The 15,970-nt window shown below is 45.5% G+C and overlaps 1 protein-coding gene and 1 long non-coding RNA gene across 3 annotated transcripts; one reads left to right on the top strand and one right to left on the bottom strand.

The window, feature by feature from the left end:
• The first annotated feature begins 64 nt into the window (after positions 1-64).
• Positions 65-5,237, top strand: mindy4 (MINDY lysine 48 deubiquitinase 4). 2 transcript variants are annotated; one of them, XM_011614947.2, is made up of 18 exons: positions 65-329; positions 1,194-1,313; positions 1,394-1,575; positions 1,660-1,894; positions 1,997-2,223; positions 2,319-2,371; positions 2,450-2,556; positions 2,635-2,751; positions 2,842-2,933; positions 3,117-3,218; positions 3,319-3,382; positions 3,508-3,573; positions 3,652-3,719; positions 3,803-3,866; positions 3,948-4,109; positions 4,269-4,449; positions 4,641-4,719; positions 4,839-5,237. In XM_011614947.2, exons 1-18 carry the CDS (start codon positions 270-272, stop codon positions 4,885-4,887), a joined length of 2,028 nt encoding a protein of 675 aa, XP_011613249.1. In that variant the 5' UTR covers positions 65-269; the 3' UTR covers positions 4,888-5,237. The 2 variants fall into 2 exon arrangements, with proteins under 2 accessions (XP_011613249.1, XP_029684629.1); XM_029828769.1 differs by having other exon boundaries at positions 2,307-2,371.
• Positions 5,238-8,056: 2,819 nt separating this feature from the next.
• On the bottom strand, positions 8,057-15,682 carry LOC115247343 (uncharacterized). The gene is made up of 6 exons (XR_003886411.1): positions 15,234-15,682; positions 14,679-14,956; positions 12,480-12,533; positions 11,829-11,909; positions 11,045-11,118; positions 8,057-8,382 (listed from the first exon to the last, which is right to left on the bottom strand). It is a non-coding gene; the product is annotated as an uncharacterized lncRNA (long non-coding RNA).
• Positions 15,683-15,970: the final 288 nt, after the last annotated feature.

Genomic DNA, 15,970 nt, shown 5'->3' with positions numbered 1-15,970 from the left:
ACCCTAAAATGATAACCCAAACTTGTCAATAAAGTTTGAAGAAAAAAAAATTCGATCTCCATGGAAACACGTCAGCAAAACCTAGGTCTGCGTTTGATAGCAACATGTAGCATTGGGAGACGAAACGGAACGTTTGGTACAGCTTTGTCGCAGTTATATCGTACCTCCCGGTTATAAACGTGTTGCTAAATGCTAAAATGCTATCGCCGCGGAAGCTTCTTGGGGTTTTGTTGTTTGCGTGAAGACAGAAAGCGGCTGTTCTTTTAGCCATGGCCGCCTGCATTGAGGAGGTTTCTTCTTCTCTGGTGCGGGAGTACCTGAGTCGGAAGGTGAGCAACATTTAGATCTTTGGGTCATCTCTCCAAGTGTTTGTACCTTAAAGAAGCTTTTCAGCAAAAAAAGACGGCCACCTAGTGTTCGCCCGATGGTCACAGATTAGTTAGTGTCTGCACATGATGTTCCTTCAAATTGTAATGATGATGATGATGCTCAAGTTGTCATAAAATAACCATAAAGTTAAATGCATCTCAGGCTGTTGTTGCATTTTTTTGGTTTGACGTATTTGGTGTATAGAAAGACTCATACTCATGTGATCTTATAAGCTATTAATACTTTATTATTACAGTATGTGGGAGAACATTGGGATTTCAATACCCCCATCCCAGCTTTCTGTCCTGCTTTCTGTCAGTGTCCATAAAATAAATACATCAGAGAAATCCACCCATGCTGTTGAGCTCCAGAGAGAAGTTGAGGCATATTATACAACCAGCATGAAATAACTAAGTTATGGCAAGAACACTAGTTCACAGGCAGAATCATTTGAAGGGGTCCATCACCCCAAAGTGTTGCGTCTTATCTTTTTAAGCACACATGTCAGTAAATAAACACATTTAAAAATGTAATTGCTTAGCTTATACTCCCAGGTTTGTGAAAATTGTGAAATTTCACAGTTCCTGTGATAAGAGTTCAGAATATGGTGCGTTCGATTGCCTGCGGTGCAAAGTGAAGTAGTGTAAGCATAACATCGAATACGTTTATTTGCATTGGACATCTGCTAAAAGGCTGTGGAAAACCTGTATTCAGCCAAACTGTTTCACCAGTATGAACGTGTTTTAGCATTTAAGGCCTTTCGCTGTGTTAGTGTGGTTGTTAGACTCTACCTGGATAAAGTGTGAAACGTGATTGTTGCACAGGGACTCAAGAGGACGATTGCATGCATGGATGAGGAACATCCACGCACAGAGGCCAGTATCAACAACAGATCGCATTTGAGACAGATTCTCAACCTTGAAGATCTCTATAGAAAAAACAAGGTAGGAGATAAAGTGTTAAATGTGATTGTTTTGAAGGAAAAGAAAACCCCCACATGTTGCTGATTTAAATATCATTGCAGGAGCACAACTGCCCCTTAAAATCGTTGCTGGAGATAATTGTAAAGTATCACATCACAAATGTAAAGGTTGACAAAATCAACTGTAATAAAAGTGACTTCCTGCAATCTGCTCCAATCAGATTGTTTGATTCTCCTGCAGTAACCTCAGCAGTGGTGAATGACACAAAGGTAAAGGGCTTAAGGTATGGCATCTACTCAAATGACCTTACTGGCTTCATTTACTTTTCTGAGATAACTTAGGTGCTTATGGGCTGTTTCTTACACAGATCTGATCCAGAGGAAGTCTGTTGTTCAAAGCCCGTCAGTATCTCTTCACTGCCTGAGTCAAAAAGTCCGTCCAGTCATAGTTTCTGGGCTGCTGAAGCAGAAAACCAAATGGATCCGCTGGTATCAGCTTCTCTCATGGACAAACAGACTCCCGCCTTTGAGAGCACCCAGAAGAGCAGAGCTAATCGAGCAAGACGTGGTTTGATGGCGGGGCCCGTTACTAAAACATCTTTGGTGATCTTTTAATGCTCGTCATCATCCTAGATCAATGTCAAACTCAGCGTATTTGCATAGTCCTTACGCTTTGTTTCATTTCTTGTTTTTTCCCCCTCTAAGAGCACAAACAGCAAAGGACAGAATCAAAGGCTTCCCAAAAAAGACGAGGACTACAGGCAGAATAATGCCGAACCTTTAATGGCTGGCATCCATCATAAAAGCAGCATAACCCAGGGGAACTCTGGGGAGTCCACAAGAGGATGTCAGGATCTGAGAAAGGCTTCGGAGCGTCAGCAGAGGGGAAACAGCTATAAAACAGAGGGACTGGACTCACCGAAGACTCAAAAGTAAACGCCTGAATCATCTGAGCTTCACAGAGTTCCATTCTTGTTGTTCTCATTCTGTTTGGCTCAAAGGTTTATGTTTACTGTTTGGGCACCAGAGTCAGGTCTGGACCAGAGGTGTCTGAGCTGAACGTGTCTGAGATGGTTTTAGGTGAGGACTGTCGATCTTGAAGAGTGTACTGCTTATTATTGGTCGGTCGCGACTGACTGAGTGTTGAACCCGTCCCAGATGACATCTCTGACGACGATCTACAAGAAGTCTCGCGAGCGTCGTTGCAGAGAACCGCTGCAGATCACAGCTTTGATGGCCGCCCCATGGACCAGCACATGGCCACGGTCGGTCATTTACACCCGTGTTAATAATGGAGACACTGTCCTATACAGCTTTCATTTTGTTGTTCTCTGTCTCCTCAGGAGTTAAAAGCTGTTCTCCTGGGCTCCTGTGTGAAATGTTTCCCTCTCGAGTGGAGAAGTCAGGCTTTCACCTTCTCAGAGATGCATGACCTGAGATATGGAATTGTGCAGAAGAAGGTTGTCCTGAGGACGCCGCTGTGTTCAGCTATGTCATCCCTGTGATCTGGTTTTAAAATGCTATCCTACCCTGTGTTTTAATATTTCTAGGGTGGCCCTTGTGGAGTTCTGGCATCTGTCCAAGCCTTTGTACTGAAAATGCTTCTGTTTGAATGCCCCCACGGCATTGACACTGGCCTTCAGTGAGTTCTCGGTCAATCCTGCTCCGGTCTGTTCGACTCACCCTTCTGGGCCCTCTTGTAATCGCTTGGATGCCTTTTATAGACATCAGTGCGCATCAATGCCTGCGTCGCGCCACTGCTAAGTATTGACCTCTGCTCGCTGGTATTAGCCTGCTTTTCGCTAAACTGTGACTTTGTTCTCAGGAAGTTAAGACCTTCCAACACCACCAGAACAAAGTGTCTTGTGAAGGCGGCGGCTGAAATCCTTTGGAGGGCTGGCGAGGAAAGACGAGCTACAGTTGTCATGTACGATCACAGTTTTCACAAGAAAATCTGCCCGCCATCAATGTCGCTGTTTTTTGCTGTGATTTTAATTGGTTTTATGCTTTTGTATCATTAAAAACAGAAATTCTGGGAGAAACCACTTCACCCCAGTTGGCCACTACAAATCTGAAGGAGTGCTTGAGAAGGTACGAAATCAGTGAAGTTGGCTGAATTTGAGTCATAAGTAAAGGACAAAAACAAATATAAAAAAGAAATTACTGTAAACAGGTTTGTCCTCTTTTATGTGAAAGTCTTTTATTTATTTTTTTAGATGACCTGTTTCATTTTTGATAACTTCAATAACCTGCTGCTGTTTGTGGAGCAGCACATCGAGCAGGTAAGGGAAGCGTTTCGGTGTCGAGTGTCCTGAAGGTTGAAAACATTCTCTCACATCTGTCTCCTCTTCCACGCACAGTTTGAGCTCGGACCCTTGGGATGCATACTTCTCACCATATCTGCTGTTCTCTCTCGATCCATCGAAAAGTATGACCGTCCTTGGCATCGATGCGATATAAGAACGCCACCATCTGGAGAACCCTCAGCTGTATTTGCTCTGTGTTCTGTAGGGTCAGAGAAGATATGGACGTGCCCACTGCCACACTGATCGGAGCCCACGGCTACTGCACTCAGGTGTGACATTCACAAATCAGTGGCTAACAGACACGTCACACTGTATGTTTGCTACAACGTTTACTTTCCCCTTGTCTTCAGGAGTTGGTCAACCTGTTGGTCTGTGGTCGAGCGGTTCCTAATGTCTTTGATGATGACATCGAGCTGGACTCGGGCAAAGGAAATGTGACTCTGCTCAAGGGAATCAAAAGCAACTGTGATGTCGGCTTGCTGTCCTTGTTTGAGCATTATAACATTTGTAAGGTGAGAACGTAATCGTGGGAAGTTCCACAATGGGGTGCGCTTCAAAAATAACGCTCAGCAGAATCTGGGAGAATTAGGGGCTCAACAAATTTGCCAAATTCTTTGCATATTCAGTGTCTGATGTGTGTTTTTACATACTTAACCTCTCTTGGTTTTGAGGTGGGAGCTTATCTGAAGACACCTCGTTATCCCATCTGGCTGGTGTGCAGCGAAAGCCACTTCAGTGTGCTGTTTGGCCTGCAGAGGGAGCTGTTGACCAGTCAGGACCAAAGTCTACAGTTTGATCTCTACTATTATGATGGTCTGGCCAATCAGCAGGAGGAGATCCGCCTCACTGTCTGTAAGTGTGTTCTCTCAATCATAACTTTAATATTGTGTTTAAAACCTCAGCCACTGTCCTTGAATGCACAATCACACATGGCTGGATCAATTATGGCTGGATCACCCCAATAACATCTTATTTGTCCTTAAGTGATGCTTGAAATAACACTTTGAGACTCCAATGTGCTGATGGAATATTTGTGTTCTTAGCTGTTGGTAAATGGAGCCCAAGCTTCAAAGATGTTGGCGCTGACCTCGTTCCTCCTCTGGACCTATGCATCCGAACAAGGTACAGTCATTTTTGTCCCATTTTAATTCATTTCTGAAAGAAATATTTGAGTTTTTCTCATTTTACAATACAATGTTCACTCTGGAATATCTCTGAATGGCTTTTCTGTTTACTTTTAGGTGGAACGACGCATATGTCAACTGGAATGACACAGAGCCGATTCTATGACATTTTATCACTGCGTATTTTGTAATTTTGTTTTTCTATTTGACACACATATGTTGCCATTGTTTTGACGTTAGAAGCTGTTTCATATTGAATAATCCCTGTTGGCCCAAACCAGGATTGGCTTTCTACCCAGCCGGCAAAGTTCTGTGGAAAAAACGCCAATATATCCTTTTTTGTTTAATTTTGCTTGGTAGACGTTGAGCAGTAGGCTTGAATGCACGTTAACATGTAAAATTCCCATAATTGCTGCTGAAATGTAAATTGCTGCCAGACGGACGATGGAGTGCAGCAGCCTTCCATTATTTACCTGTTCTTTGTTATTCTGACAATACAATCGAAGCTGCATGGTTCGAGTGTGTGTGTCCACGTGTTTGGGTCCCAGGCCGCCCATAAAAGGGGGAAAGGGAAAAGGGAAAAACAAAGTCACGTCCAACCTAAATAACAACCACATGATTGAGGCTGAGCAAACAGCCTGGCTAGGCCAAGACCGGACAGAAAAGAAAGCCGATGAATAAAGAATAAGATAGAAAAGCCAGGTAAAAAGAAAGTGATGACCCACTTCAGCGGAGGGAGCCGCTTAACGATGGGAAGGTTCTTCCTCTGGGAGTTTTGACGAGGGCCGACATCTTTATCCATGAGTGCATCGGCCAGCAGCACCTGCGAGGGAGATGAAAGTCTTTAGGCGCACGCATGTTCAAAGAAGCAGATGTGGAGGCTGCAACTAAAGATGACGACGGTGCTTAACCACTCCTAACCAAACTTTCCAGTTTGGCAGACGGCAGCGGGAACTAATGAGGACAACGCAGCGCCTCCATTATCCCCGCACGTTAATGGTTCCCAGGAGCCGCCATTCCTCATGTCAGCGCCAGCGGCCGATTAGGTTTGAACTTGCGTGCGTCACCTGTCGGGGCCTTAAAGAGGGGGAGGATTCAGCCAAAAGATGCCTCGCAGTTAATCGGTGTGTTTAGCAGTAGATGTGGCGAGCATCAGAGCGCGAAGTGTGGGGCATGCAGAGGGGGTGGCACGGAAGGAGCCATGCCAGCACCTCCAGCGCAGGAGATCAAAGCCTCTGCTGCTGCATCAAAGGCTCGTGTGCCACGCAGGCCGGTGTCACAGCGTGTTGGGTGCTTCCTCGCCACAGCCAGTATGGTAGTGGTAACTAATTCTAACAGTTGGTTTGATCTCACGTAAAGGCTTTGACGGCCACCTTTTATCCCTGTGTCAAACTCTTAATGGAGCATGTGTTCTGGTTGAGTCATGTGGCGCAGACGGAAACCCGTGCCTCCCTCGGATCACACAGGCTGGGACATGAATAATCATGAGATGTGAGTGAATCAGTGAGCTCCCTACAGTACTGGTGTGCAGAGTACCATAAATACGAGGGTTTGCTCCAACTGGGCCCGAGGTGATCACAGAAATTGGATTAAAAAGGGTCTAGTTTACCACAGGAAGATTCTCCTTCAATCGGGGAGTCTGAGGCGCGTCACGAGGAGCCACGTTTAGGTTTTAGGTTACATGGTGCCGAAGGGCTCATTGAACGTGATTTTAAAGACAAGGTGTGGCGACAAACGCCGCAGGTGGGAGCATCGGGCTGGAGTCAGAACTTTATGGCTGCTTCATTCCTGGGCTGGTGGAGTGTGACGGGGAGGAAATGACCCGACTTTGTTCTCTGTTTACTCTTTATGGCCCCAGCTTTTCTCAGAGGCGTCTGAGGGGAGATTTAGTGCTCGTGTGTAATTGTGTTAGAGTCCTCCCACATGCATCTTCTGTCTCCTCTCCTAATCTGCACCGTTTGTCTCCAGATAGGCGATATCCTCCTCAGATTAGGATCCAGTGTCCCCACCTTGCCCATCCAAAGGGCAAAGGGATCCCCCGCGCATCCCCCGTGACGTCTAAACGGTATTTTTAGCGGCCTAATCCTTTTATAGCTCGGTCGGGATACAGGGGCCCTTTCCATTAATTGTCCCATCTCATCAGGCTTATAACCGAGCGAGAGGAAGTGCTCGCCGTTTTATGGTTCTTGTGAACTTGACTGATCTGACTTGATGTTGCCTCATACATAAATCAGCACAGATCTGAAGCGAACATCTACAGCCTGACGCAACATCGCCCGGATGATGTATAGTTCCGAAGAAAGCGTCTTAATTCCACCTCGAAGCCGTCGAGATTTCCGCTCATGGTCCTTTTTTGAGGACGTCAGGCTGATTGATCTATGGTGGAACGTGCTCGCTTCTCCCAGGGCCGCAAAGACGCGCTCGCTGGCGTGAGAGCAGAGCCGCTGCAATGGGGTTGTTTTTTTTTGGCTCGGCATGTGTTTTCTCAAGATCTCAGTCTGAAGGTTTGCAGCTCAATATTTATTTCCCCCAAACAACAGCAGGCTATCATCGTAGCCGTTCCCCTGACGCCACGTCTGGCGGAGGGATGAGTGGCGTCAGGCCGGGCCCACAATGGTCTCAGAGGGCTCCTGAAGACCTGGGGGCGGGGCCCCGTTTCATGGCAGCTCTGTCACCTGTAGGTATTGTTTTATTTGGTTTCATTCACACGTGTTTGCTGGATCTAATTTGCGGGACTTACAGGTGAGCAATTGCACCTTCTCACCGTCTGAGTAGACGGTTGTGTTTTATGGGTCTGACTCTGTGCACGAGCAGAAACTTTATTGGTTACCAATTTACAAAGCGGACCCTTCTAACGCTTCGCCACACAGCACAGATGAGGCGTTGAATCGGCCCGGCCAGTTAATTAAAGAGTCCGTTCAGATTTTAATGGCGTTGTCAGAAGGCTGTTTCTTTCCATCTGTCCCGATTGCCTCACATCCTGCAGGGTTCAAGAATGGAAGATCCGTGACAGCTGTGATTAAAAGGGTTATACGAAGATGGGGAAAAAAGACAAAACGGAACTTTTCCAAGAGCCGGAACGTTGGAGCAGAGAGTTCAGCCACGATACTAACGGCTGCTCACATGTCCGAGCCAGAATCCCATCCTCGCTGCAGGAGCCTTCCGCCCCATTCTCTCCTGGGCTTTTAAACCGACCTTATCAAGACCGAACAGAGGCGAAGACGATGTGTCATCCTCAGTACAGAGGGTTCTTTGCAGCACCCCAGAGGCGTGACCCGACTCTTGTTTTTGTGGGGGGGGTCCCCCTGATTTCCAATGAGAGAGGGGATGGGGGGTGCTGTGCTTCAGTATTCTTTATTGTTCAATATTGCAGTGCATTAATAGCACTTTTTTTTTCCATTCCATATGTTCTCAGTGTCAACAATCACTCAAGTGCCAAACAAAGTGTGATAACGAGGATGAAAGGGGATGAGAGGAGGGGTGGTAACATTGTTAATACATCCAAAGCAAAACTATTCAACAACCGTGTCCATTAAGTGGTTTCAGTGAAGACAAGAGTAACAAAATAAACACTATAAACAGAAGAACGCTCAGAGGACTGCTGTGGATTCAAAGGCACTTTCTTGGCAACATGTTGATCCCTCTTCTGTTATTTTGGGACCTGGAAAGAGAAATATGTGAGAATTAGACTCTGGTTCCAGCAGTTCAGTCTTTCATACTCTGATCTCTCACTCTGCTCCTAAATTTTGATGTGCTAATGTGACAGTGTTTTTGTTATCCCGTCTCCTGTTAAAAGGCATGATGATAGGTTTGGGAGTCGACCTCGCAGTAATGCTGCACATGCTGCTTTTCCCCCCTGAAACATCTCTGCCGCTGTGTAGCCTCAGCTTCCAAAGATAATTGTTACTGGCTGCCTATTACTGCTATCTGTCTGAGCTCATTCATAAAAACTCAACAATGAATCATGTTTTAAGCCTCCAAATGGACGTCAATTTTCACGTATATTTGTCAGGTTTCTCAGGACGGTGCTGACAGATTCTTATTCTGCGAATCACTCGGAAGGGGCGAATACTTAATGATCTGGAAGCGTTAGCGTCGAGGAGCGTCAGGGTATGCGTAAATCAAATGGAGTGAAATGGTCTCTGGTGTGGTCGAGCCCTCACAGCCATCACTCACCAGCTGGATCTAACAGCTGGACCAGACCTGCTGTCATGAAAGATCAACTTAACAAAGGGATGATGACAACCGGGTCCATTTGGTGACGACAGTCTGAGCCCTACCATTGACTCCAGCTAACTACTTTTACTCAGTACTTTTTATATATGAGATAATTATTCATATGGGGGAACGAAACATCCCAGTTGACACATTTTTAGCCTACCCAAGATCAATTCGTAGTCCCAGAGTGCTGCGCTTTGCTCTTAACCCTTTCAAATTCTTCCCAATAACCTCCAAATTAATGTTACTATTAAAGTATTTAATATTGTGAGTAACTTCCTCATGTACCTCTTAACAAAATGACTGCGTGGTCATTTGAAAAGTACCACAAAATTACATTTTGCTGTTTTGAATTTTTTATTTTCTTTTTCCACCTCTTTCCTTTCCACCATCTTTAATCAATTACCCAAGATTGTAGAAAACCTTGAATGTTTCCACCAAAATAACCCAGAGGCAAAAGTTCTCCCCGACCCCAGATTCTTGAGGGCTGTGCACTGATCTCTGGACCACGCTCGCCGTCCTGTTTACACACAAAACTGTCAACAACAGACAGACAGCAACGTATAGAAAAGGATGTCCCCACACACAGACCGCCACTGTGCTGTCATACCCATGCCAGGCCAGTAGGTGGCGGTAATGGCTCTGACATGCAAAGGCGTGTCTTGAATCACAACAGTATTTCCAATACAACATTGAATAATTGGAAGCACCGAGGTTTTTCAGTGGACTGATGACGAGAGGGAGTTGCCGGACTTTAAATCTTAAAAACATTCGATTTACACCCAACCCAGGCTCAGCCGCCTGCAGCTGGAGAGCGCATGCCGGAAATGACCCAAAATGCTCCTTTTTGCATTAACACGAGGACGGATGTGGTGGCATTTTCGAAATGCTCCACTGTCCCATTTTCGTATTGTTGTATTGCTCCTTTTTTAGGTGTTTTTGTGAACAAGGACAGCAAAAAAGAAACGTTGCGTAAATGGGGGCCTTAAGTTTGTGCAGCTTCACTTTGTGTTTTGATCATTTGGGAAATGGAGCAAACGAAGAGAAGCTATGAGAGGTGGATGGATGACGAGGCCCATCCTCTCTTTCACAATTGCGGTTAAAAAACTCAGCAAGACCGAGTTTCTGACTAGAAACGATGTCGTCTATGAACGAATAGCTGCTGACCGTAGGACGCATGCCCAAAGTAACTCGTGGAAAGCTGAAGAAACTTGCGCAAGATGCTAAAATGATTGTAAGATCTTTTACCCCTCCCTTCCCCTTGGGTCATTAGGCTGAATGTAACAAAAAAAAAAAGAAAAGAAAATTCTGGAACTTGGGCGTGCAGTGGGAATGCAATCCGGTTACCCAGTTAAAAAGAAATTCCTTGAAATAAAACTTCCTGTGAATGTTGGTGGAAAAGAAGCTTTTGCTACGCAAATGTCAGACTAATGAGAAAGTGTAGTAACAGAACAAAGGAGTTATTAATCAGTTCTGACACTACTGGGACTTTGTTGTTGCCTCATGTAATCTGCTGCTGATTTCTTCTTCGTGTCACCTAACAAACCCATAAGAAAGATTTATAGGAGGTGAATAAATCTCTTATTCATTAGCCCTCAAATATTCCACGTGTGAAATATGGGTGTTTTCACCCTTTATGTTACAATTCACTCTTAAATCAACGTCACTGTAGAGCCACAAACACTTTCTTCAGCAGGATATTTTAACCCACTTTCAAATGCACGTAAAAAGTGTTGATGAAAGTGTGATGTAGCCGCGGCCCCAGCGCTCCTAGTGAGGGGATCCAGCGACTGGGGTCTATTGACCTGTGGTAAACACAAACTGGGCTTTTATGTTAGCAGCTGCTCAAAATCCAAAAGATCCTCAGCAGAGCCAGAAGGGTTCTGTACAGACAGATCGAAGTTGAGGCCTCTACTGGAAGAAGCTAACAGGCTCCATGTCCATCACCAAGCAATACAGTAGGAACTACACTCAAACACTTGTCCTTCTGATCATCCTCTGGTGCAATTTCATGTCAGACACATGCCAGAAAATTGAGCAACAGAGTAATTCCTCCATTTCTTCACCGAGACAGAACCAAGAGGGGAAGAGGCGCCTGTACTCACATGCAGGGTCTACGATTGCATGCAGAGCGGGCTCATTGCTAACCGCGTCAGCAACCTCGCACACCGTTTGTAATCTGCAAAGAAGAACAAGGAGAGAAGGGCGGGCGTGTTAAGGTGACTCCGTCGTGACATCATAGCACTGCAACCAAATCACAGATTAAAATCTGTTTTGAACCGTGACCCAATGTGATGACATGCGTGTTCGGTACTGAGAGTCACACCTGTCAGTACATAAGACGTAGCTACAGGACGAGAACGCTGCTGACGTCACGTGTTTCGACACGGTGGCTGCCCATTTTTGCCTCTGAGGTTGTTGGTGTTCGCGGTCTGCCGGTGACATCACCGACACCATGAAAAGGAGATGCCGACAGCGAAGGTTGTCGCCAACTTCTCGCCGGGAAGCCTGATTGGAACCTCCCAAACTGTGTGTCACAGCGGGACGTTTGATGGGCTTAAGTAATCGAATTAGTTCCAGCAGCTATAAAAGTGGATAAAAAAGGATGTGGTCCTATTTTAATGCTGTGTTTAATGTGTTTAATAAAGATTTTAGTTACATTCTACTTTGTTTAGAGGCTCAGCTCTGGGCTAATGTCCTTTTTTTCTGGACTGTGTGGGTGTGGTGATTGGATTTCATCAACAGCTGTAAATTCAGCGCAGACATATGCAACATTTCGGTTCAAACAAAAAAAAAAAATCCTTGCCATAAAGGAGGAGGAAGAAGAAAAACGGCCCCAGTGAGAGACCTGTCAAGTGAAATAACCAGGAGCATGAGAAGCATACGTACACGCTGGTCTGGAACAGTCCCTCGTGTTATGATAAAGCCGATGGAACTGTGTTCTGCACTCCGACGAGAACTTGACTGGCCCTGCTTGAGAGAAAAGGGTGTTTTTTTTTAGTCCAAACCACATCTGTGCATGAGGGCGGCCTGAAACTCACAAAGAGCACGCTAACACATGCTCAGGCAGCCAGGGTTCAGGGTTCAGCTGGACTTAGAGAATCCAGATTCCGATTCTAATCACCTGTCAGACTTTCTGGGCCCGAACATAAATTTCCAGAGTTTCACACTGAAAATGTCCACTTGTTACACTCAAGTCAAGTAATCAGCTTAATTTCCACGGCCCAGATTTTTATTCTGCTGGCTTCAGACCATGTGCTGTTTGCAAGGTGCGTTTCTGTTGGGCTAAACCTGTCCTGACCTACAACAGTGTCGGTGTTCACACAGGATTAAGTCTAATGTGCAGTATTCACGTATTGTTCCGTAACTAAAGGCTGCAACAGTGGCTCCACTGTTCTTAGAGAACAGACTCGGCGTCGGCTTATGGGGCAGGATTGACGGTTTGTGTTTTTAGGGTTCTGTTATTTTTTAAAGTGCTGCAGCAGTCATGAAGGTTTGGGAAGCTGTGCGTGCGTGAGTGTTTGTGGGTGATTTCATTACCTGTGAAATGCTGGATGAATTTGCCTTTCATGTTTACGTCTCTCGGGAAAATTTCTGGAAAAGAAAAGCAACATCGTTCCATCAATCAGACATCATCCTAAAACAGCCGTGTGTGTGTGTGTGTGTGTGTGTGTGTGTGTGTGTGTGTGTGTGTGTGTGTGTGTGTGTGTGTGTGTGTGTGTGTGTGTGTGTGCAGCCTGATGCAGTAATTTGTATTATATAATTATATATACAGTAATTGACATAGAACAGCACAATAGAACAGTCACTATTCCAGGTTGATCCTCGCTGACTGACTTTTCCTCACTCACTCATCCCTAAACTCTTCAGCTCGTCGTCAGTTGTGCCACAGAAGTCTCCGCAGCTAGACTTTATTGGATATTTGGGCTGACAGGAAGTAGGGCTTCCCCATTTCCTAGACAGGCTCCAACACTTTAAGCATCTGCCAGCGTACAGGCTACAGGCTAAAGAGATTATTGTACTGGTTAATGCTCATCTCAATAAGTCCATGCTAGCAGTTTCTGGGCTAACAGTACTTTTGAGACTCAAGAACACACAATATTACATATTAATACATTTAAATGCAGCGCACAAGTTTTATTAGATGCCAAAATGTTGCTACTGACGACCATGAATGACCAAAAATGCATCATTCGTTTTTCCTGTCATACAAAAGCTATGGAACATCATCTGGCACTGGTAACATCATGGTTTTAATAATCAATCAGCAGTCAATGAATATCTGCTTTTTTCTTACTACTTTTGTTGCCCTAAAGTCAATTTATTGCATGAAAATAAATGTTGAATAAGGATCATTTTAAATTATGCATTGAAGTCAAAACCCCTCATGATCTTCATCACCATGGTGACGACGGGCTTCAAAGAGAGACGACCAGAAGTTAAGAAGCTTCACAACTTCAATTTCTTATCAATAAACCACCTAAAAGATGGAGTCAGTGAGGTCCGACTGGGGGACCGACATGGAACATTATGGGATTTTAACAGCAGGAAAATTCCTTTTAATGACGGTTTATCTGGGATCTATTTCTGCCGGTGAAGCAGCATCATAATGCACCCTGAAACCATTAAATGGACTCACCCCAAGTCCAGAAGATACTTAGTGTATCTGCTTTCCCATAGCAATTGACCCATAGGCCAATAAACCCGGCCGGACATGTGTTCTCATGCCACACGTGTGGCACAGACAAACCACAGCAGCGTCATTGACTCAGCCACAGCTGTTTCTGCTTCGCCCCAGTTGTGTTTGAAACATCGCTCCTTGCGTGACCACATCTCCTTGGAAATGTCACACGCACCATTTGCTAATACGCTGCTTTTTTATCCTCAAAAGAAGAATTCCATCCAGTCAGTGGCCTGAGAAAGGTGCTGCGAGTTTCCAACTCTGGAAGGACAGCAATGCTTGTCTACCTCTACTTGCCCCTGCAGTAATGAGAGATCTCCCCTTGATGCTACCACCAGCTTTTTGACCCAGATCAACAAGTTACACACACTTAAATCATTTCTGTGTCTTTTTTAATCCCTGCCTGGCTGAAACAGCTGCATTTGAGCACAGATTGCTGAGGATTTTTACTTGAAAGTATCAATCTTGTTCAGGAGACACACCCAAACCCTGTTCATCAACGAGTTCAGCTATAAAAAGAGAATCACAGCAGAATCAGCCGTGATCCCCCCTCTGGAGAAGCTGCTCTCAGTCCAAAGAAATGACACTGACGCAGCCCAATCCCGTCTCCGTCCCCCTGCACAGACGCCTGTGATTGGTTGATTATCAGTCATGTTCGCGATTCCACAGTGAATCATCCTGAATGAATCATTCATGCCTTTGGCATGTCCGTGCTCCACCTACATTAATCCATAGTAACAGCTATATGTCAGATGTTGGTGAGAGACCAACGTGGCAGCAAATCTCTTGGACATAAGAACTAGTTTCATGATGTCTTTCGCATGGAACCACTTGTCCGCAGCTAAACCTTACAGGTCCTGGTGGGGGGGTCGCTGACCATCTCTTGACATTTGCCCGTAACAGGCATGCCTCATTTTCTTTAGGATGCATCCTGACCTCACCGCCAAGTTCCATTCATTCAGACTAGACCCGAGGGCCACCCTGGCAGCTGTCTCCAACAGTCAAATTGGGATTATGCTTTCGTCATCAGGATCTAAATATAAATCTTATCAGCTTACCTATGAGTCTGCTATTATCCAGCCTAGGAATATAGAAAGGCTTTTCAGGGGAGGAGAACTTCATGTCTTGGGCTGAGGTGAGGAGCCCGGTGATGCAGCGTCTGGAGACGTTCTTTTCCCGCTGCTGAGTGTCTCTGATAACCTGTAAGATTAAATCCAGCAGGGTCCTTCTTTCCTTCTGCGTGACATCCTTGCTGTCCGTGCACTGGCCCGAGGTGATGAGCAGACAGAAGATAGTCAGCAGCATGTGCCACTTCCTCTCCCCCTGCATGACTTTACTGCCAGGAAACACAAGTGTATAAATGGGTTGCAGGGTTTTCTTTCTTTTATTCTCCTGAATATTGATTTTAAAACGCTCTTCCCGCTTATTCACAAGGTGTTGCGCCGTTGCAATCTGATAGTTCAAGCACAACACATGCCTCTAAATGGAAAGACAATATGTTTAAATCCTGATCCAAAAGCAAAACGCATATTCTGTCAAAAGTGCCGGAGCTTTGGCAGCACACGGGCAACAAGTTGAAACACACGCAGCCAACTCGGTAACTTCAGACTTACCAGTTTCAGAGATAGAGATGCTGGAGTTCCGGGGAGCGTGCACCTTTGTCCAATGGCTGGATTCTTCTCGCCTTCGCCCTCCGCGGTGCTCAACAGGAGAGAACGGGAGCGCGTGTACAGTCGGGAGATCGCGCTCACCACCGTCTATCTTGAAATAATGCCTGAGTATTTATACGAGGACCGACGTTCCTGAAGGTAATACAATCGATTTCGTGTGGGTGGAAAGGCAGTGTTGACATCTTGCAGTGACTTCCAGTGGCGGTCGCTCACTTTGGTGCGCGTCTCCCTCTCTTTACGCGCAAAGCCAGTAGCACTTTCCAAGCTCTCCGGGAGCGTTTCTCTCTATAAAGCCACCCTCTCCCACCAAGAGTACTAGTTGAACATCCTCATATTCCAGTCCTCATAATTTCCTCTCAGCTGCACAGACCGTGGAGCATCAGTGCGCAGGGAAGTGCTTTTCCAAACGAAGCAACTTTATTGGTTGTTGGCTGGAGGGAAGAATCCGTGGGCCTCTGAAGCCAACCTGTCAGCGTGCTGATGTTTTTGATCGCCAATGTTGAAGTCTTGTGACCACCTAAGCGCTGCAGAGAATGCGCCTCGGAGGGCAGCCATCCGAGTATTATCCACCCTTTGAGAATACTGCATGACAGGGCAGGGCTCTTACAATGCTAATCTTCTTCTGCCTTCTATAATGATAATAATGATAATAATGATAATAATGATAATAATGATAATAA

The sequence above is a fragment of the Takifugu rubripes genome, chromosome 20, assembly GCF_901000725.2.
Source record: "Takifugu rubripes chromosome 20, fTakRub1.2, whole genome shotgun sequence".
NCBI lineage: Eukaryota > Metazoa > Chordata > Actinopteri > Tetraodontiformes > Tetraodontidae > Takifugu > Takifugu rubripes.
Note: the sequence above shows the minus strand (reverse complement) of the source record. Positions and strands in the feature narration are given on the sequence as shown.